The sequence below is a fragment of the Syngnathus acus genome, chromosome 16 (assembly GCF_901709675.1).
Source record: "Syngnathus acus chromosome 16, fSynAcu1.2, whole genome shotgun sequence".
Taxonomy (NCBI): Eukaryota; Metazoa; Chordata; class Actinopteri; order Syngnathiformes; family Syngnathidae; genus Syngnathus; species Syngnathus acus.
In genome coordinates this window covers 7,664,288-7,686,819 of record NC_051101.1, presented here as the reverse complement: position 1 = coordinate 7,686,819, position 22,532 = coordinate 7,664,288, and the positions used below count along the sequence as shown (strand labels likewise).

The window sequence follows — 22,532 nt, the reverse complement described above, 5'->3', positions numbered from 1 at the left end:
GCACAGCAAATTACAAGGAGGAGGTTTTGCAGAGACAAGCATCTGGTCGGCCTACAGTATTTCCCTTGTTAAATTTAATTTGCTGGAAGATGTGCAAAAGTGTGAAACTAACATGGAATACAGTGTGATTTTACAGTTTCTGATCCTGCATAGCAAAGCAAATTGACTTCAAGGAACAGAGGTTTTTGCCCAATTACAAGCTTTGGAACTTGTGAATTATGTCAATCATTTAGCATCTCACCTAAATGTAATGGTAAGATGTAGTGGTAAGATCTTTACAGACCAATCATCGACAATTCATATGAAATGTATTCTTCTGTGCACATTGATTTGCACAAAATTATACCGTACATCAGGGGTGTCAAACTTGTTTTTTTCGCGGGCCGCATTGTAGTCATAGCTTCTTTTGGAGGGCCATTATGACTGTCAACCCAAATAAATGTATGAGCACCTCATATTATATACTATAAAAGCTACAAAACAAACTGACAAATAACTCGTCTTCAAATCAGACGAGTAAAAACTGGTCAAATATAAAAAAAAAAGATATTATTAAAAGTAAAGACAATTTGCAATTCTAGTAATGACACGAATTTGATGCACAATTTGTCTTCGCGGGCCACATAAAATGATGTGGCGGGCCGTATCTGCCCCCCGGGCCTTGAGTTTGACACCTGTGCCGTACATGTAAATGACTTGTCTTCGGACAAGGTAAATAGAGATCCATTTAAGCTACTTGAAGTGAAGATGTTGAAATGAAAGTGTGACCCTTGACTTAAAACAACAAAGGGAAAACGAATATTTCCAAAACACAATAGCCTATATTTTCACATGATGTAGAGTTTGTACATTTGGATGATTCCATTATAGGTATTTGCAAACTATTATTTTTATTATTTGATAGAGGGCAATGTCTTTGTTTGTTTGCATTTTGTTTTCGTTTTATGTTTCTCTTTTGGAAATAAACGTGTCCGCGCAGAAACCTGCAGCGCGCCGCCTCAGAGCTTCCATATCACCGCATTCACGTTTCTTGCTGCGCCTTAGATTGCAAATAACGGAGATAAAGTGGATTAGGATGCGGGTGTATATCTGTGGGCTTCTGACTGCTTTCTTTGCCTTTTTCCATCTCTACTTTTACTGCATCGCCTCTTTTTGTGTGTGCGTATCGATGTAGCTCCTCTCTGCTGGGATCCTGGTCTGCAAGGGGCTGCAAAACCGTTCTCGTCGATTCACACAGAACCAAATGCCTGTGTGACAGACTGTCCACCTTCGCCATTTTAGCACGACTTCATCTCGAAATGGTAAGTGTGAACCTCCGTTGATTTCGTCCAAAGAACGAGTCGCGGAGACTGCCTTAGTGCGCTGTAATGTCCACGCACCAGCCTTTTTTTTTTTTCTTTTTTTTTTTCAACCCAGGGCGTCATTGTCATTACATTATCAACAGATCCTCCCCCTCTCCCCATCTTTGTCACTATCTTTCTGCCTCGCCAAACCAAAGCATGCTGCGTAAAAAGAAAGAATTAACCAGCTTGCTGACCATAAGTAGCTATTATTTACGTCATCAACATAAGAATGCGCTTGTGTTTGGGTCGGGGGAGGGGGGCTGGGGGGCGTAATGTAGGATTTGCAGTATTACATGTTGACCACTGGTTATATTTATAAATATTTTAATCTAATTTGCACTGTACATGTTTTGCTCCATATTTGGTCAATTTTCATGAATGTATAATATTCTGCATGATCCCCTGCTCAGAATTATCGAAGATTAAGTGCTAAATCAATTAATTGAATGCATAGTTAAATGTTGAAACAACACAGTTCCTTCACAATGTGGCTGCAGTCCGACACAGCCAAGCAGAATTGTGTCATCATGGGCAAACAGCGTCCCAGAAATCACTATTTTTCTGTGGACAGTCTTCACATATTGTTATTAGAGTGTAATTGCTTTAAAAGCTTCCTGTTCGCTGGTTACCCTGGTAACAGCATGGGTTCCCATAAAGAAGTAGGAAGGCATGCTGCAATTTAGACCTCGGCCAATACAACTCAAGTAGAAGGCCAAATGAATAGAGCAGCAACATTTGACTATATGCTCTCATGTGTTAGAATGGCCATCATTTTAAATCATGACTATTGTCTAAATTTAAGCACGATGAATTAATAGTGTAAGGGCAATGTAGGACCCCCCCTGTTGACAGTATATGAGCTTGAACCATACTCATACAATTGCAGGTTGTATTTTCTGCATGAATAAAGGTAATTAGTATGATTTTATTTTGCTTGAAAATACAATACAAAATGCATCAAGTGTAGTTGATGCTATATGATAGTGCCAAGTATCTATGGTGTAGACTAGTGATTCTTAAAATGTGTTCATATAAGGCTCTTTCTGGTAGCATGGTACATTATGATTAAATATTGTTGTAGGAATTTGTGTTGAGCAAATTGTTCCACAGTTTTGTTGTTGATGAGGTCTTATTACAATAAGTAATAATTACGTGAATTACAATAAAAACACAACTTTCCAAAGGAAAACTATTGTTCAAAATATCTGGTAGTAAAACTTTTTTCTTGTCCAGGAATGTGCCAGTTTTATGTGCATATTGTCATGCAGTGCTGTTTACATCCATGCTCCAGTTCAAGGAGTGCCATATACGTGTGCTTACTTGCAGAAGATGCTGCATCTTTGATAGTTGCATTAACCTTGATTCGTTGTTCATACAGTGCTAAGTGTAGCGAACTAATACTCTCTTGAAGTGCCTGTATTACACTTGACCAACCTTTATGTCGACTTTATTTCGGCTCATTATTGCCATTAGAGACGTTATTGTTTGTACCTGTGACTTCATGGCGATGCCAAGCGTCTGAGCCGGCTAAATTTCTGAGCTAGCAAGTCCAAGACATGGATGTCCTTTACTTCTGCACAATGCATCCATCCAGAGGTGTTTAATCTGGTTTGCACAATACAATCTTATTGAAGGCGATGCACTGAGGCGACTGGTCATTAATTTGAACAAAGGCACACTTTGGTTTGCCATGCATTTGCATGTGCGTGCGACTGTGCAAGCGGATTCTTTGTATAGGCATGCGGCAGATGAGTCCTCAGCAATTTTGCTGCAGTCAAAACACGCTTTTGTGCTCAAAATTCCTCATTACATGCTTGTAATTGTGGTACAAATCTAACAGCATGCTTCCTATAGCAAATGTCAAGCAAAGAAACCAGCAAATACAATTGAACGGACTTGCAAGTACGTTTGAATATTTGGAAATACGTTCCAACGTACTTGCAGGTTTGTGAAAGGAGAGTTGGGCAATGTATTAACATTAGGGGTGCTAATAATTCTGGAACACGATGTGATGTAAAAGAATTATTGCTTAATGTGAGATTTTCTTTCTTACTGGATAAATATGTTTGAATTAATGGTTTGACCTTTTTTTTTTCTTTTTCTTTAAAGGTTTTCTTATATTTAGACAAAATTGAATTTATTAAAACCTAAAGAATACATCTTTACCATGGGTGCCAATAATTATTGAGGGCAGTGTAAATATGTATTTTATCTCCATTTTCTTCTCGGCTCTGTCTGAACTGCCACCAAGCAGTATAATTTGGTACGGTATTCTTGTTTTACCCGGTTTATTGTTCATTGTCAGAGGTATACTGGAATATTAGTACTTATTAGTACCACTCTGTTGTACTGTTCTGTTTGGTTACTGGCCAGTGGAACATTTCAGTGTTGTATTGGTAGTGTGGAGCTAGCCGCTAGGCAATTTCTTCCTTCTGATGTAGAAAATCGAATGAAAGAACAAATTAACCCTGGATTAAATTGGTATTGTGATTTTTTTTTTTTTATCTGCACTTTTTAATGCAGTCATTCCTTTACTGTTGATTGCCTTCAACTTTGTAAACTCGCTGCTCTGGTCAAATATGATGGGTAGGCAAACTCCCCCTCTTTCCTCTGCTGTTGATGCCCTCTGTGCAATCTATTTTTTTTATATATCTATGGGCCCCATGCCAATGATCTGCTGTGAATTTCTTACTAGTTTCTAAATGGCCCAGCCAGCCAGTCTGTCTGTAACTAGCCTCCTACGGCCCCAGAATAATAAACACCTTCACTCCTTTTTTCACTTGTACTTTCGATCTTCTTTTGTACCCCTCAGTCATTTTCCCCTCTGATGCCGCATTACATTTCCACTTCCCTTCTTTACAGCATACATAACCTATTACTCTCTTGCTGTTATTTCTCATGCCTTTTTGCTCAGCCCAAATTTGCTGCAGGCATTTTAGATTAAAAAAAGGAGAGTGAAAGAAAACATGCACAGCATTTTAAGGGAAGAGCTTTGGAGTCTTGGCTTAGTACAACGAGAAGTGTGTGTGTGTGTGTGTGTGTGTGTGTGTGTGTGTGTGTGTGTGTGTGTGTGTGTGTGTGTGTGTGTGTGTGTGTGCGTGTGCGTGTGCGTGTGTGCGTGTGTGCATGTGTGTGTGTGTGGGCGCGTATTCAATGGTTGAATTTGGAATATGTTTTTTGAGGGGGGGTTAGTAACAATAGTGGTGAAAAAAACTATACCCGATCACAGATTTAATCAGAAGATGGAGCAACACATCTATTTAAATAACTTGAATGTTTAATCTGTGCTAAATTTAGGTTCCACCGCTCTTTGCTTAAAATGTAGTGCATATTTTCTTCCGAAGTCACTGGCTCAGCCCAGGGGCATAGGTCGTCATTTGAGGCCTAAGGCAAACAATTTGTGACCTCAAGCTGAAGCTAACTTGGGTTCTGCAGCAGTACAACAATCCAAAACACAACAGAAAACTCAACTTTTCTATGAATGAATGAAAGAAGGAAGGAATGAACGAATGAATGAATACGGTTTCAGAGTGGCGGCACGGTGATGAACTGTACGTCCGCCTCACAGTGCAGAGGTGGTGGGTTTGAGTTCGGCTCTGGCCTTCCTGTTCTATGTTCTCCCCATGCCTGTGTGGGTGTCTTCCAGGTACTTCCATTTCCTCCTATGTTCCAAAAACATACATGGTGGGCAGATTGACCATTGCCCGTAGGTGTGATTGTGAGTGCGAATGGTTGTTCGTCTTTGCGTGTCCTGCGATGGGCTGGCAACTATTCAGGGTGTCCCCCGCCTACTTCCCGAAGTCAACTAGGGTAGGCTCCAGCATGCCCGCGACACCCGTGGGGACAAAGGGTAGAGCAAATGGATGGATGGTTTTAGAGTAGCCTTGTCAAATTCTGGACTTGTATTTGATTAAAATGCTGTGACATGACCTTAAAATGCTATTCATAGTTGAAAAATTCTCCAGTGCTACTGAATTAAAGCAATACTGCAAGGCAGAATAGACTAAAATATTTCATCAGAGATTTGAAAGACTCATTGTCAGTGATATAAAGTGCTGAGGGTGGCCCAAGGAGTTATTAGGGCCTGATCAGCAGACACTATTATGAAGCCGGCTGGCTTCTCTACCACCGGGTCTCGTAAGTTTTCTGAGGGAAACCCTAAATAAACGATGCAAAAAATTACTTTGTAAGAAGAGTGCTTTCATGGCACTGAAAATCGATTAGGAAGCAAAATAGGCTGGCAAGCTGACAATTGTGGAGAGAGAAAAAATTGTGGCGAAATCTTTGGATGTTGTTGAGTTGTATGTGTGACAGACATAGTTAGCTAGTCTCCTAAGTAAGACACATGGGTTATTTAATTTGATAATGTTCATATTTTGTTCTGTGTGGGAGGTTACTTAATATAAGGATCTAGGAATTTGTAATTAGAGGAATGAGATGAACCCAAAGTCTCTCCACCATGTCCTGGGTCGTTCCTGATTCCTCCGGGTGGGATGTCTAAAATTCACCCTAACCAGATTCCTGAGCCATCTAATCTTGCTCCTCTCAATGCGGATGAGCAGAAAAATATCTTTCTCAAGCAAGCTCCTCAAAAGCAGAGCCTGGACACCCTGCAGAGGAAACTTTCATTCTTTCAGTATTCTTTCTGATCACACCCTTCCACGTTTCACTGTCATTGTCCATGTGACCACCAAAGTCCCCCAGCAGAAGTAGGAGCACACTACATCATGCCCTCCAGGGATTCTAAAATAGATGTATACTCTGAGCTCCTGGTCGGACCATAGGCACGAACAACGGTCAGAACCCGTCCCCTCACCCGAGGTATAGAAAGGCTACCCTCTCGTCCACCAGGGTGAACTTAAATCTACAGACACCAAGCCGAAGGGGCTCTTGGTGACCATGTCCCGGCGAGGGAAAACACTGCTCAGAATTAGTCTCATCATAGGGATCAGAGCCATGCTGTGTGGTCCCTCATCTCGGATTCTCTTTCACTCTGTAGTTGCCTCCGATTAGAGGTGACAAGCAGGTCTACTGAAAGCACCCCACTTTGATTCCTGTCCGATGTGGTTAATGGACTTATGTCCTTGCCATGGATCATCAATAATGAACACAATGTTCAAATAAAAGGGTATCCTCACGTGCATTTGGAATATTTGTTGATAATGAAATGGCTGGATGGATGGACAGTACTTAAATGCTGTATCACAGTTATGGAGAATACAGTTCATTGATACTTGTGCGTGCATGTTATGAGCCCAAACATGAGTTGAATAGGGAGCAATCGCAACCCCGCTTTACTGCCAAGTGAAAATCCTGTAGAGTGCAAGGCTAAACAAAGTGCCTCTCTTCTGGTGATGTGCCCCAAAAGCAAACAACACTGGAGCACTCCATATGAAAAGGGCAAATAGAAAATAAATAACTCATGTAGTTCTATATTGCTGCACTTCTAAAATAACACGGATGGGGGCAGGGTATTGAGTGTAGACCAATAAATATTATATTTTTCATTTAAACGTGAAGTATCAAGACTACCCACAACTGCAACTGCTCTGCAGCAGAAGTTAAGCAGCAGCACATTCTTATTCAAAGTTGTTTGCCAAACATTCACAAAAATTTTTGAGTGGCGCCATCAAAGTTTCAACATTTCTATGTGACAAGAAAAAACTGTTAATATTTGCATGATAGACATTTTTATTAGGGCTGTCCACTATTCTTGAATGTTGCAGCTTTGGGACCAAAGCAAGGTTCATTGTGTATTCATATAATCTGTGTAGTGACGAAAAATAACTGATTTTCATGCTATGCAAGACCTCTATCAAGAAAGCAAGTGAAAACTCTCTCAACAGACATGTTTCCATTTCACTGCACTCATAATGTTTTCTCCCCCATTTACTTTTAGAGAAGGAAGTGACTGCAGTGCAGATTAATCAGAGGGATTTAATTAACTTGGCCCCAACACACACATCAAACTAGCAGACAAGACAGGCAATAAACTCAGCCAATTATCTCTTGCAAAAGCTAAGGGTTGATGTCCTGGAATAGGCTGGATAGGGTTTAGGGTTAAAAAATCTGACTTGCAACATGTTTACTCATAGTCTCCTCACACCTGACCAAGGAAATTTCTGTCACAGTGGACCAATGAAACCGCTTGAGTCCGTCCTAATATTCAATATGAATTAACTATTTCCCGTTGGAGCGTTCATGCAATCTGTGAGAGGCAAATAAGGGAATGTGTGCGTATAGCGGTCCGTGGCTGTGTAGAGCGACTATAGATATATGGTATGTAGTCGAGCAAATATAAGCATCTTGAGTTTAATGAGGATGGGAATTAAGTGCTATGGTCATATCTGCATTGCGACGCCTGTCACTGTTGTTTGTTTGACTAAAAATCCACACCATCGCTGGAAACGAAAGACATCACCCATGTCACCTAAACACGTAACACACGGGTTTCCAAAGGCTGCATAGCTACTGTCTTATGTGCACTACTGCTGGATGCAAACAAATTACAGGACAAATACACAGCTGTAATCTGGGCCCTACACACAGTATCACACGCTATGGCTTCATTTGAAACAATTTGGCATTTCTTTAATATTTCCATAAAACTGTTTGCCACTAATGCTGTGGATAATTGAGATGCTATTTTGCAAACTTCAAGCCTGTACTTTTGAGGATGCAGTAGGAAACTATTAAAAACCCTTGCAGGCAAAGGGAGAGTAGGTATTCACCCTGCTGTCTATGGAGACCAACCATGCTGCACATAGTACAAAAGACACACACACACAATTATCGCTCTACAATTATAACTGCCTGATATAATAGTTCCAGCTATAATTTCACAATGTATTGGTGTAATGCAACTTGCACATGGACAAGTCATCTGATATCAGCTTCATCATAGGTTGGAGGCATAAGTTTTTTATTTTTTATTTTTTTTAAACATTTCATCCTTGTTTTACCACTACTTTTTGGACACACGGTCTTTGTGGTCTATGAGCTCCAGTTTGAGATTAGTTCCTTTACTTTAAATAATAACACTAGTATTCTGTGTTCTCTTTCTTTTTTCAGAACATGGATAAGACACAGCTCCCATCTGTGACGCTAATTGTGGGTTGTGGAGTGTCTTCTTTAACATTGTTGCTACTCATCATCATCTATGTGTCAGTCTGGAGGTGAGAAAATATGTTGCATGAATATCAATAAATGGGAACTTAACCTAACATGCCAAAATGTTGTTATATTTTAAATCACATCTCAAAGCAATGTGCTACCAGTATGAGGAGGAAATGCCAGACTTGTACTTGTCACTGGGTCTTCAATGTGCTTCTGCGGCTTGTGATTGTTTACTGAATAAATTGTTGACTGACAATATGTTATTTCTTCAAACTTCAGTCATCCAATCTGTAACGCCAAACAAATCCATAACAGCAAAGTAAGCAGTTTATCATTGTCAGAGATTTGACAGGGTTTTATTCTGGGTACTCACATACGTACTCATTTCTGCTGCTCATTGGTTAAATGAAATGTGGCACCATTTAGAAAGCTAATACACATATTTTTCAACCAAATAAAATGTATTGCAGAAAAGCAACAAACCGAAATAACCAATAACTAAACACAAATCGTCTTTTCTTTTTTGTTGTGCTGCTGTGAAGCAGGATTGTATTTGTTGTATTTTCAACGTTTCCTCATCTTCCTGCAGATATATTCGGTCTGAACGATCCGTCATACTTATCAACTTCTGCCTCTCAATCATTTCCTCCAACGCTCTAATTCTCATCGGACAGACCCAAACAAGAAATAAGGTAAGTCCCAATGTTTGTTTTGAACTTGGACTCAAGAAAGCCAGGATGATCACAGTTCCATATCCCTTTCTTTATTGCTCTTCTAGGTCCTATGCACCGTAATCGCTGCGTTTCTTCACTTTTTTTTCCTGTCATCATTCTGTTGGGTCCTGACGGAGGCATGGCAGTCATACATGGCAGTGACGGGTCGTCTACGGAATCGAATAATACGCAAGCGTTTTCTCTGTCTTGGCTGGGGTTAGTCTTATCATCCCTTGTTTCTATTTGAGTCATTTTCGTAATCTGCTCCATTCTAATACCCCTTTTGTCTCTCCTAGGTCTCCCTGCCCTTGTTGTTGCAATATCAGTGGGTTTTACCAAAGCAAAAGGCTATGGAACACCAAGCTAGTAAGAATGGTTTTCTGTAGATGATCTATTTGACCTTTAATGTTGCTCTGAGAATATTGAGTATGGTTTCATGTTGTTATTGCTTTTTCAATATATGTATATTTTAATTCACACATTGGTTTTGTGGAACCCATTCTTTCACTTATCCCCTCGTAATTTATTCTTTATCATATTTCCCACTTTGCAGTTCTTTGAACAAAAATTATTCCAGTGTTTATAAATTTGTAAATGCTTCTCTACGTTTACACACAATTTCTATACAGGCTGCATTCTCGAGTTGTATATGATACTACGCATGTCTGCCTGCTCCTCTCTTGTAGCTGCTGGTTATCTCTGGAAGGAGGTCTTCTCTATGCATTTGTTGGACCAGCTGCCGCTGTTGTCTTGGTATTCTTTCTTCTCTCTCTGTGCTGCCTGCCTTTAACCAGTACCGTATCTTGGTCATTTGCAGTTATTTTGTCAATGGTTTGACTTGACTTGTTGACATGCAAAGAATAACGACTAAATAAATAAGAAAGGGATGTTGCGGTGAAAGCAACTTGTGGTGGGTCCACGCAGCAAACGGCTTAATTCAACTGCAAAACATTTAAATACAGCATCAATACACTATTTAACAAATGAACATTAATTTAATCTTTCATAGAGTTCTATTTTCAGTACTTGGAATGAGAGAATAAATTCTTGTAGAATAGTTTTCAACAAATGATATTGTTTTGAAATCACAGTTTGGGTCCACGCAGAAAACAGCTTAATTCAACTGCAAAACATTTAAATACAACACCAATACACTATTTAACAAATGAACATTAATTTCATCTTTCATAGAGTTCTATTTTCAGTACTTGGAATGAGGGAATAAATTCCTGTAGAATAGTTCTCAACAAATAATAGTTTTGAAATCACAAACAGTTTATTAAGCTTCTGGAGTAAGTATAACCAAGTGTAGTGTTTGATTATTTAATGTATTCTGCTGTCATCATCAGACATGATCAGAGTATTTCTGCATGCTGTCAAAAAGGAAAATGTCTTTAATGTATTAATTGTATGCCTCTTCTTTTGGCAGGTTAACATGGTTATTGGGATTCTCGTTTTTAACAAACTGGTGTCCAAAGACGGCATTACTGATATGAAACTAAAGGAGAGGGCGGGGTATGCCTTATACCACACTTTTACACTGTCACCTATAACCAGCCTGGTGGTCTAGCTCACAAAGGGAATTGCTGAGCCTGATTCATCAACATGTTCCTAAGAGCTACATTTGCCCTTCAAAAAGTTTCTGAAATAGTGGGGATTTATGATGAGTTATTATTGAACATCATCATTTCAATGATGATATATAATATTCAAAATCCATCTAATATTATATAATGTAATGTGATAAATGTTCGAATGTAAACCACTAAAATTTGTGTAAGTATATCGTGGAGTCAAATTGTACATTGGTGAATATCATATTCTTATTGAAAAGTGCAAATGTGTTCTCAAAAACAGTTGGTGAATGAAGCCCATTTTCTTTGGATCAAACATTTCAAATTGATTACAAAATGATCCTGAATTGGTGCCATGGAAATACAATTTAATTCAGTAATAGATCATGAGACCACCAAAGTACTGTATTATGTATAAGAAAGCACAAAAGTTGAAGAGTTCCATCTGGTTATCGGTACTGCTATGAAGATGGTGATTCATCCCAATGCTTTAGAAGTAGCCAACTGTTCTGTGGGTTGTTCTGTGATAGTAGTGATTAATTCCATCTGTTTTTCTTCTCATCTCTTTCTCGTAAGGGTAAGCAGGGCTTCATAAAAACCTTCAAAGAAAATTCCAATGTATAACCATTTAGTGGGAAATAAGTAATTATATTTTGGACCACTAAATCAGAATAATGATCCCAAAAAAATACTGACACGTGTGGCAAGTAAGAACAACAGACAAACAACAATAGTAGTTCTTGCTTTAAAATGTCAGGCTGATAGTCTAAGGGTCCCAACATTTTGACATACATTTACGTTGTATCGGCCTGGCGAATCATATTAACATGCACATTATCCACATCTCATAAATGACCCAACTATTTCTATACATGTATGCCTACATACATTGGACATTTATTCACTGGTGTTGGGCCAAATCCTCATACGTCACAATTTAGTACATTTAATATTTTTTTCCACAAATTTACATTATTGGTCATTCCACAGATGTGGGTGTTATTTTTACAAATTATTGACAAGTTGTAAATGTTGAAAATGGCTTGCTTACTTTGAAGATGAAAGATTAACATGCCGTTTTTAGGTACTCCAGATCATTTTGATTTTGGAGGTACCACATACAGCACGATATGTCTTAATATGTTCGTTAAATGTGCACATTGCGATCCAACAGAAATGATGAAAAATAAAAGGAAATTAATTGTATTAGTTGAATACCAAGTGGTGACTTATAATAGTTGGACATACTGTCACAAATATCCAACTTCTTTGAGATGGTAAAACATCATATTGCATTGACAACTTCAATCATTTCAGGAAACGTGCACCCTGCTCTCCTTTACATGGCAGTCTATTATGTCCACATGAGCATTGTTGGTACATTCAAATACTTTACTCAGTGATCTCTTTTTTTTTTTTTTAACTGGATCTGTCTGAAATGTCATTTTTGAGTTTGCACAGAATCCCCCCTCTCTCTCACTCAGGGCTTCTTAATCAGGAACAGATCAGCCTATGACTGGGTATTGGTTGCCTATCCCATTCTCTTCTTAAAGGTTCTAGTCCTGCCTATTACCACTTCTGGTGAATAAGAATGGAAACACCCCTAGTTCACTTCATATTAGAATTTCTGTCTCTTAGCGTGTAAATCGTCTTATCCCATGTTAGCTGTGTAGAACACAGTAACATGAATTCTTCAATTTCTGGTTAGTCATATCTATAGTGCTTGTAGAGGCTTATGAATTGACAGTGTTACCTATAGTTGAGGGGCATATTCAGCTCTGAAATATAATAATTTGATAGATGCATCCATTTAAAAATGTTGCCTATGGTATATTGGGTAGTTTATAACTTTGAGAGTAGTTCGTTAAGGGAACGATTTTTCTAATGCACAACTCCAGATGAACTTCATTCATTCATTCATTCATTCATGTATGCATGCATGCATGCATGCATTCATTCATTCATTCATTCATTCATTCATTCATTCGTTCATCCCCAGTCACTGTTCTATACTTGGTTGATGCGTCTTTTGTGACAACCACAGCCTCAAGTCTTTTTTAATATGATGCCACAAGCTTGGCCTGCCTCTCTTTGGCATTTTCCTTTTTAGAGCATCTCACAAGTTCCATCAGATTGGATTGGAATCATCATTGCACAGCACGAATTCAAGTGTGGGCTCTTGGCTGCTTAGTCATTCACAGATCTCTCCTGAAGTCACCTCGTTGATATTTTGACTCAGTGCTTTGGTCTTACTTCAACCCTCTATTCACTGCTGTTCTTAAGAATCATGCCCCTCTTAAGACAATAGGTTCCTTGGCAAGGTAGACCCCAAGGAATGTGTGTATAGAGACTACTTCCACTGATGCTCCTCCAATGTTTGAAAAGACGAGGGGCCATCTGTTCCTCCTGAAATGCACCACCATCTCCATGGTCTCCTTCACATTGATGCAAATGTTATCTTTGCATATAATTGATCTATTGCATATATTTGTGTTCTGTGGTGGTGGTTCTTTTTATCTAATATGTCGCAAAGAACTTTGAAAACGTTCCTTCAAAAGCCCCTGGGGGATCCCAGTTGCACATGCATGCACTACAGCACAAACAGACAAATGTGCCAAAAGCAGACTGTGACTGAGACACCTGTGCTAAACTTAACTGTTATAGCCGTGTGATCTCCCTGTGCTTTGTGCTGCTGTCATTTGACTGCACGTCAGTGCAGAGTTCACACTTGACTGAAGTGAACCAAATCAAATTAGAGTTTGTTTGCACGGGGCTCAAAGTGGTTTTGGCCCGCGTGTTTGAATTGAGATAATAGGAAAGAATGCAAACTGATCAGTCTCAGCTGTTTGTTTGTTTACCCCAAGGGGCTTGCATTTGGTGTGTTATACATTTGTTATTTATTTGTGCAGAATGGAAATATATTTTCAAGTTGATTCACCGTTCATGATGTCATTTAAGATTGAAATTGAAAACATGGTTAATTAAGTTAGTTTATTCAGCATCCAATTAAGTACACAGAAACATTTCAATTAGGCAGATTCTCCCTTGGAGACAGGCTTCATTGGTATCTGTACCACAAAAGCAAACTAATTTGACCTCACGAAATTAGACAACACTAAAACCATTCAACTCGTGTAATGGTTGAATATTATGCTGTTGCAGGTTTTATCCCTTCATTTTGACTCAAACACATTGACTGTAGTGTGTCATTTGTTATAAATCTTTTGACTTCATTTTCCAAAATGCTTTCCTTTGTATCTTTGATCCATCTACCCACCCACCTTTTACCTTTTGACTTTCATATCCACGTAAATGGTGTGTTTGTGTTTTAATACATTAGTTTTATTGATTTTTAATATTGGTGCCTGTAGCATACATTAAGGTATATTCGTAAATTCATGATAATGCATTTCTGAACTGATTTCGCAAAGGCACACTGATTTGCAGGTATGTAATTTGTTGAGTTATGCATTGTGTTGGTTTTGTTCTTTGAACAAGGTGATGATCATGCACGGCTCATTTTGTGCACCAGTAAAAAACATTTATTGTGTTTTTTTTATTTTTTTGCTAAAGCGGGGTTCGGTGAATGCGCATATGAAACTGGTGGGGTTCGATACCTTCAACAAGGTTAAGAACCACTGATCTAGAGCCTTTAGGAACTTGGAGTACATATCATGCACTCCTGGGCCTTACTACCCAAGAGATTTATTTTTTTCCTTTCCGACTTACATCCCTGAGATAAGACAGTTTACCTCGGAGTCAGTTTCCTCATTGGAAGTGATGTCGGTGGACCCGAGGAGGTTTTGAAATATTCTCCTCACCGACCTACAATATTCAGAGTTAAGGTCACCACAGATCAATCTCCATTATACACAGTGTTTAGTGTGCACAGCTTCTACCGCCTCCTGAGCTGTCAGATGAAGAATCAGAATTTTCTCAGATCCATGTGGAAGCCTTTCCCCACATTCTAGCCAAATCGCTCCCAAGCCTGAATTTCTGCCTCAACAACTGCCGAAGCTGTATTTCACTTGGCCTCTGGCCTCTGTTTCCCATAACCGAATTTTCAGTATGTTAACCGCACAGTGGCATCAGAGTAGCTTGCCCAGAGACAAATTCTCAGAATTTGGCTGCTCATGAAAGATGTAGTTGGTGGTGTAAATTCACACTTGATAGCTTTCTCCAGAGAGTCAACTATTTGTATACAAGGAATTAAAATGCTATATCCTCAGTAGATGCACTTTAAATGTGTTGTTGATTTTTGTATGAGATAATCACTAGACGTACGTAAAATTGAATGTGATATGGCTTTCATGTAATACAAGCAGATGAATGACTAGCTGGTATAATATTGAGCACTCAGTGCAGAGTCCCAAACATCGCAGGCTATCATGTTTGTGTTTTTTTTCCTTTCAAGAAAATCAAATATGTGATGACAGTCTTATCCATGCTGCGATCTTCTTCCAAGTCATATTAGATAAAAGCTTGAGACACAAACACTCTGAGCTGACTCAAAACCCTGAGAGAGAGATTGTGCGAGACTACTGTGACTCACTGTTGGCGTGACTGTTTTGTTTTTGTGTGCTTGTATGTACATATGTATGAATCTGTGTATAGGTGCATTTGTATCTGTTTGTGTTGTTGTTACAGCGTGTTAATTTGACTTTGCAGTCAGATGACAGTGCCACTGTACAATATGACGCTCAAATGTGCCAAGTGTGGAGTTATCTCGTCGGCTGACGTATCCACCACAGCTACCAGTAACGCCATGTTAGTCCCGCTAATTATTTTCCTTAACTCTTCTTGCTTCTATCTTCTCAACTGTACACCTCTCTTGTTCTCCCTCACTCGATTGGTTCTGTTTTCATTATCAGACTCATTTTTACTCAAACCTAGCTTTATATGCATCCAATTCCGGAAATATATTTGCTAGGGGTGTAAATCGCGAGTTTTGTAACGATACGATATCATATCGATCCAAAGAAAACGATACGATATTTGCAGATATCTTAAAGCCTGCTGTGATTCATTCACGATACATCACGATATAGTGCTCTACGATCGATATAGAACAATATCCTGATTTATAACAATTCATACGCAAAATCAACAAGGTACCGCAAACTCTTTATTTAGGAAATTACAAAGTGCTTCCAAACGAATGACTTGAAGCCCAAAGGGGAGCGAATTTCCTCGTCTTCTTGGACACTAGCCATAGCACCAGCCCAGGAGCTGCGTAGTTGTCGGCTCCCCTTTCACATGCCTGCTCTGCTCACAACACAACACTGCTCCCGGAAAGAGGAAGCAAGCAACAATGAACTGAATTTCAAAATAAAGTCTCGTCAAAAGGTCAAAAACGGGCGATATAGATCGATGTTTACGTTTAGCATCGATGCCAACAAATCGTAGAGCATTATATCGATTAATTGATGTGTATCGATGAATCGTTACACCCCTAATTTCAAACTACTTTTAGGGTTTCTAAGAATAGGGTTTCTAACTAGGCTTTCAAAACTAGAGTTAGGGTTTCCGACCAGGGTTTCCAAGGAGTTTTGCCATTGCTAATTAGGGTTTCAAACTAGGGTTAGGGTTTCCGACTAGGGTTTTAAACCAAGGTTAGGGTTACAAACTAGGTTTTAAAGCTAGGCTTAAGGTTTCCAACAAGGCTTTCAAATTACTTTTAGGGTTTCTAAGATTAGGGTTTCTAACTAGGCTTTCAAAACTGGGGTTAGGGTTTTCGACTAGGGTTTCCAAAGTTAGGGTTAGGATTAGGGTTGGGGTTAGGGTTTCTAACTAGGCTTTCAAAACTAGGGTTAGGGTTAGGGTTAGACTTAGGGTTAGAGTTAGGGTTAGGGTTAGGGTTAGGGTTAGAGTTAGAGTTAGGGTTAGGGTTACTAACTAGGCTTTCAAAACTAGAGTTAGGGTTAGGGTTAGGGTTTCTAACTAGGCTTTCAAAACTCGGGTTAGGGTTTCCGACTAGGGTTTCCAAAGAGTTTTGCCATCGCTAATTAGGGTTTCAAACTAGGCTCAGGGTTTCCGACTAGGGTTTTAAACCAAGGTTAGGGTCTCAAACTAGGTTTTAAAGCTAGGGTTAGGGTTTCCAACGAGGGTTTCAAACTACTTTTAGGGTTTCTAACTAGGCTTTCAAATCTAGGGTTAGGGTTTTCGACTAGGGTTTCCAAAGTTAGGGTTAGGGTTAGGGTTGGGGTTAGGGTTTCTAACTAGGCTTTCAAAACTAGGGTTAGGGTTAGGGTTAGAGTTAGTTAAAGTTAGGGTTAGGGTTAGAGTTAGAGTTAGGGTTAGGGTTACTAACTAGGCTTTCAAAACTAGAGTTAGGGTTAGGGTTTCTAACTAGGCTTTCAAAACTAGGGTTAGGGTTTCCGACTAGGGTTTCCAAGAAGTTTTGCCATCGCTAATTAGGGTTTCAAACTAGGCTCAGGGTTTCCGACTAGGGTTTTAAACCAAGGTTAGGGTTTCAAACTAGGTTTTAAAGCTAGGGTTAGGGTTTCCAACGAGGGTTTCAAACTACTTTTAGGGTTTCTAAGATTAGGGTTTCTAACTAGGCTTTCAAAACGAGGGTTAGGGTTTCCGACCAGGGTTTCCAAGGAGTTTGCCATTGCTAATTAGGGTTTCAAACTAGGGTTAGGGTTTCCGACTAGGGTTTTAAACCAAGGTTAGGGTTACAAACTAGGTTTTAAAGCTAGGCTTAAGGTTTCCAACAAGGCTTTCAAATTACTTTTAGGGTTTCTAAGATTAGGGTTTCTAACTAGGCTTTCAAAACTGGGGTTAGGGTTTTCGACTAGGGTTTCCAAAGTTAGGGTTAGGGTTAGGATTAGGGTTGGGGTTAGGGTTTCTAACTAGGCTTTCAAAACTAGGGTTAGGGTTAGGGTTAGACTTAGGGTTAGAGTTAGGGTTAGGGTTAGGGTTAGAGTTAGAGTTAGGGTTAGGGTTACTAACTAGGCTTTCAAAACTAGAGTTAGGGTTAGGGTTAGGGTTTCTAACTAGGCTTTCAAAACTCGGGTTAGGGTTTCCGACTAGGGTTTCCAAAGAGTTTTGCCATCGCTAATTAGGGTTTCAAACTAGGCTCAGGGTTTCCGACTAGGGTTTTAAACCAAGGTTAGGGTCTCAAACTAGGTTTTAAAGCTAGGGTTAGGGTTTCCAACGAGGGTTTCAAACTACTTTTAGGGTTTCTAAGATTGGGGTTTCTAACTAGGCTTTCAAATCTAGGGTTAGGGTTTTCGACTAGGGTTTCCAAAGTTAGGGTTAGGGTTAGGGTTGGGGTTAGGGTTTCTAACTAGGCTTTCAAAACTAGGGTTAGGGTTAGGGTTAGAGTTAGTTAAAGTTAGGGTTAGGGTTAGAGTTAGAGTTAGTTAGAGTTAGGGTTAGGGTTACTAACTAGGCTTTCAAAACTAGAGTTAGGGTTAGGGTTTCTAACTAGGCTTTCAAAACTAGGGTTAGGGTTTCCGACTAGGGTTTCCAAGAAGTTTTGCCATCGCTAATTAGGGTTTCAAACTAGGCTCAGGGTTTCCGACTAGGGTTTTAAACCAAGGTTAGGGTTTCAAACTAGGTTTTAAAGCTAGGGTTAGGGTTTCCAACGAGGGTTTCAAACTACTTTTAGGGTTTCTAAGATTAGGGTTTCTAACTAGGCTTTCAAAACGAGGGTTAGGGTTTCCGACCAGGGTTTCCAAGGAGTTTTGCCATTGCTAATTAGGGTTTCAAACTAGGGTTAGGGTTTCCGACTAGGGTTTTAAACCAAGGTTAGGGTTACAAACTAGGTTTAAAGCTAGGCTTAAGGTTTCCAACAAGGCTTTCAAATTACTTTTAGGGTTTCTAAGATTAGGGTTTCTAACTAGGCTTTCAAAACTGGGGTTAGGGTTTTCGACTAGGGTTTCCAAAGTTAGGGTTAGGGTTAGGATTAGGGTTGGGGTTAGGGTTTCTAACTAGGCTTTCAAACTAGGGTTAGGGTTAGGGTTAGACTTAGGGTTAGAGTTAGGGTTAGGGTTAGAGTTAGGGTTAGGGTTAGGGTTAGGGTTAGGGTTAGGGTTAGGGTTACTAACTAGGCTTTCAAAACTAGAGTTAGGGTTAGGGTTAGGGTTTCTAACTAGGCTTTCAAAACTCGGGTTAGGGTTTCCGACTAGGGTTTCCAAAGAGTTTTGCCATCGCTAATTAGGGTTTCAAACTAGGCTCAGGGTTTCCGACTAGGGTTTTAAACCAAGGTTAGGGTCTCAAACTAGGTTTTAAAGCTAGGGTTAGGGTTTCCAACGAGGGTTTCAAACTACTTTTAGGGTTTCTAAGATTGGGGTTTCTAACTAGGCTTTCAAATCTAGGGTTAGGGTTTTCGACTAGGGTTTCCAAAGTTAGGGTTAGGGTTAGGGTTGGGGTTAGGGTTTCTAACTAGGCTTTCAAAACTAGGGTTAGGGTTAGGGTTAGAGTTAGTTAAAGTTAGGGTTAGGGTTAGAGTTAGAGTTAGAGTTAGGGTTAGGGTTACTAACTAGGCTTTCAAAACTAGAGTTAGGGTTAGGGTTTCTAACTAGGCTTTCAAAACTAGGGTTAGGGTTTCCGACTAGGGTTTCCAAGAAGTTTTGCCATCGCTAATTAGGGTTTCAAACTAGGCTCAGGGTTTCCGACTAGGGTTTTAAACCAAGGTTAGGGTTTCAAACTAGGTTTTAAAGCTAGGGTTAGGGTTTCCAACGAGGGTTTCAAACTACTTTTAGGGTTTCTAAGATTAGGGTTTCTAACTAGGCTTTCAAAACGAGGGTTAGGGTTTCCGACCAGGGTTTCCAAGGAGTTTTGCCATTGCTAATTAGGGTTTCAAACTAGGGTTAGGGTTTCCGACTAGGGTTTTAAACCAAGGTTAGGGTTACAAACTAGGTTTTAAAGCTAGGCTTAAGGTTTCCAACAAGGCTTTCAAATTACTTTTAGGGTTTCTAAGATTAGGGTTTCTAACTAGGCTTTCAAAACTGGGGTTAGGGTTTTCGACTAGGGTTTCCAAAGTTAGGGTTAGGGTTAGGATTAGGGTTGGGGTTAGGGTTTCTAACTAGGCTTTCAAAACTAGGGTTAGGGTTAGGGTTAGACTTAGGGTTAGAGTTAGGGTTAGGGTTAGGGTTAGAGTTAGGGTTAGGGTTAGGGTTAGGGTTAGGGTTAGGGTTACTAACTAGGCTTTCAAAACTAGAGTTAGGGTTAGGGTTAGGGTTTCTAACTAGGCTTTCAAAACTCGGGTTAGGGTTTCCGACTAGGGTTTCCAAAGAGTTTTGCCATCGCTAATTAGGGTTTCAAACTAGGCTCAGGGTTTCCGACTAGGGTTTTAAACCAAGGTTAGGGTCTCAAACTAGGTTTTAAAGCTAGGGTTAGGGTTTCCAACGAGGGTTTCAAACTACTTTTAGGGTTTCTAAGATTGGGGTTTCTAACTAGGCTTTCAAATCTAGGGTTAGGGTTTTCGACTAGGGTTTCCAAAGTTAGGGTTAGGGTTAGGGTTAGGATTAGGGTTGGGGTTAGGGTTTCTAACTAGGCTTTCAAAACTAGGGTTAGGGTTAGGGTTAGAGTTAGTTAAAGTTAGGGTTAGGGTTAGAGTTAGAGTTAGAGTTAGAGTTAGAGTTAGAGTTAGAGTTAGAGTTAGGGTTAGGGTTACTAACTAGGCTTTCAAAACTAGAGTTAGGGTTAGGGTTTCTAACTAGGCTTTCAAAACTAGGGTTAGGGTTTCCGACTAGGGTTTCCAAGAAGTTTTGCCATCGCTAATTAGGGTTTCAAACTAGGCTCAGGGTTTCCGACTAGGGTTTTAAAACCAAGGTTAGGGTTTCAAACTAGGTTTTAAAGCTAGGGTTAGGGTTTCCAACGAGGGTTTCAAACTACTTTAGGGTTTCTAAGATTAGGGTTTCTAACTAGGCTTTCAAAACGAGGGTTAGGGTTTCCGACCAGGGTTTCCAAGGAGTTTTGCCATTGCTAATTAGGGTTTCAAACTAGGGTTAGGGTTTCCGACTAGGGTTTTAAACCAAGGTTAGGGTTACAAACTAGGTTTTAAAGCTAGGCTTAAGGTTTCCAACAAGGCTTTCAAATTACTTTTAGGGTTTCTAAGATTAGGGTTTCTAACTAGGCTTCAAAACTGGGTTAGGGTTTTCGACTAGGGTTTCCAAAGTTAGGGTTAGGGTTAGGATTAGGGTTGGGGTTAGGGTTTCTAACTAGGCTTTCAAAACTAGGGTTAGGGTTAGGGTTAGGGTTAGAGTTAGGGTTAGGGTTAGGGTTAGAGTTAGAGTTAGGGTTAGGGTTAGGGTTAGGGTTACTAACTAGGCTTTCAAAACTAGAGTTAGGGTTAGGGTTAGGGTTTCTAACTAGGCTTTCAAAACTCGGGTTAGGGTTTCCGACTAGGGTTTCCAAAGAGTTTTGCCATCGCTAATTAGGGTTTCAAACTAGCTCAGGGTTTCCGACTAGGGTTTTAAACCAGGTTAGGGTCTCAAACTAGGTTTTAAAGCTAGGGTTAGGGTTTCCAACGAGGGTTTCAAACTACTTTTAGGGTTTCTAAGATTGGGGTTTCTAACTAGGCTTTCAAATCTAGGGTTAGGGTTTTCGACTAGGGTTTCCAAAGTTAGGGTTAGGGTTAGGATTAGGGTTGGGGTTAGGGTTTCTAACTAGGCTTTCAAAACTAGGGTTAGGGTTAGGGTTAGGGTTAGAGTTAGTTAGAGTTAGAGTTAGGGTTAGGGTTAGGGTTAGAGTTAGAGTTAGAGTTAGAGTTAGAGTTAGGGTTAGGGTTACTAACTAGGCTTTCAAAACTAGAGTTAGGGTTAGGGTTTCTAACTAGGCTTTCAAAACTAGGGTTAGGGTTTCCGACTAGGGTTTCCAAGAAGTTTTGCCATCGCTAATTAGGGTTTCAAACTAGGCTCAGGGTTTCCGACTAGGGTTTTAAACCAAGGTTAGGGTTTCAAACTAGGTTTTAAAGCTAGGGTTAGGGTTTCCAACGAGGGTTTCAAACTACTTTTAGGGTTTCTAAGATTAGGGTTTCTAACTAGGCTTTCAAAACGAGGGTTAGGGTTTCCGACCAGGGTTTCCAAGGAGTTTTGCCATTGCTATTTAGGGTTTCAAACTAGGGTTAGGGTTTCCGACTAGGGTTTTAAACAAAGGTTAGGGTTACAAACTTGGTTTTAATGCTAGGGTTAGGGTTTCCAACGAGGGTTTCAAACTACTTTTATGGTTTCTAAGATCAGGGTTTCTATCTAGGCTTTCAAAACTAAGGTTAGGGTTTCCGACCAGGGTTTCCAAGGAGTTTTGCCATCGCTAATTAAAGTTTCAAACAAGGGGTAGGGTTTCCGACTAGGGTTTTAAACCAAGCTTAGGGTTACAAACTAGGTTTTAAAGCTAAGGTTAGGGTTTCCAACGAGGGTTTCAAACTACTTTTAGGGTTTCTAAGATTAGGGTTTCTAACTAGGCTTTCAAATCTAGGGTTAGGGTTTCCGACCAGGGTTTCCAAGGAGTTTTGCCATTGCTAATTAGGGTTTCAAGCTAGGGTTAGGGTTTCCGACTAGGGTTTTAAATCAAGGTTAGGGTTACAAACTAGGGGTGTAAATCGCGGGTTTTGTAACGATACGATATCATATCGATACAAAGGACCACGATACGATATTTGCCGATATCGTAAAGCCTGCTGTGATTCATTCACGATACATCACGATATAGTGCTCTACAATCGATATAGAACAATATCCTGATTTATAACAATTCATACGCAAAATCAACAAGGTACTGCAAACTCTTTATTTAGGAAATTACAAAGTGCTTCCAAACGAATGACTTGAAGCCCA

General features: G+C 39.8%; 1 protein-coding gene across 6 annotated transcripts in view; it reads left to right on the top strand.

Moving 5' to 3' along the window:
* The window catches only part of adgrb1a (adhesion G protein-coupled receptor B1a), a 79,473-nt gene that overhangs the window by 43,910 nt on the left and 13,031 nt on the right, over positions 1-22,532 (top strand). For 5 of the 6 annotated variants that reach the window (XM_037273585.1, XM_037273582.1, XM_037273583.1 and 2 more), the window contains 8 exons: positions 1,175-1,301; positions 8,415-8,518; positions 9,049-9,151; positions 9,238-9,388; positions 9,469-9,538; positions 9,859-9,925; positions 10,602-10,687; positions 15,415-15,513. In XM_037273585.1, the coding sequence (XP_037129480.1) occupies positions 1,175-1,301; positions 8,415-8,518; positions 9,049-9,151; positions 9,238-9,388; positions 9,469-9,538; positions 9,859-9,925; positions 10,602-10,687; positions 15,415-15,513 (807 nt within the window). The remainder of the gene's footprint in view (positions 1-1,174; positions 1,302-8,414; positions 8,519-9,048; positions 9,152-9,237; positions 9,389-9,468; positions 9,539-9,858; positions 9,926-10,601; positions 10,688-15,414; positions 15,514-22,532) is intronic. The other variant, XM_037273584.1, reaches the window with a different exon arrangement.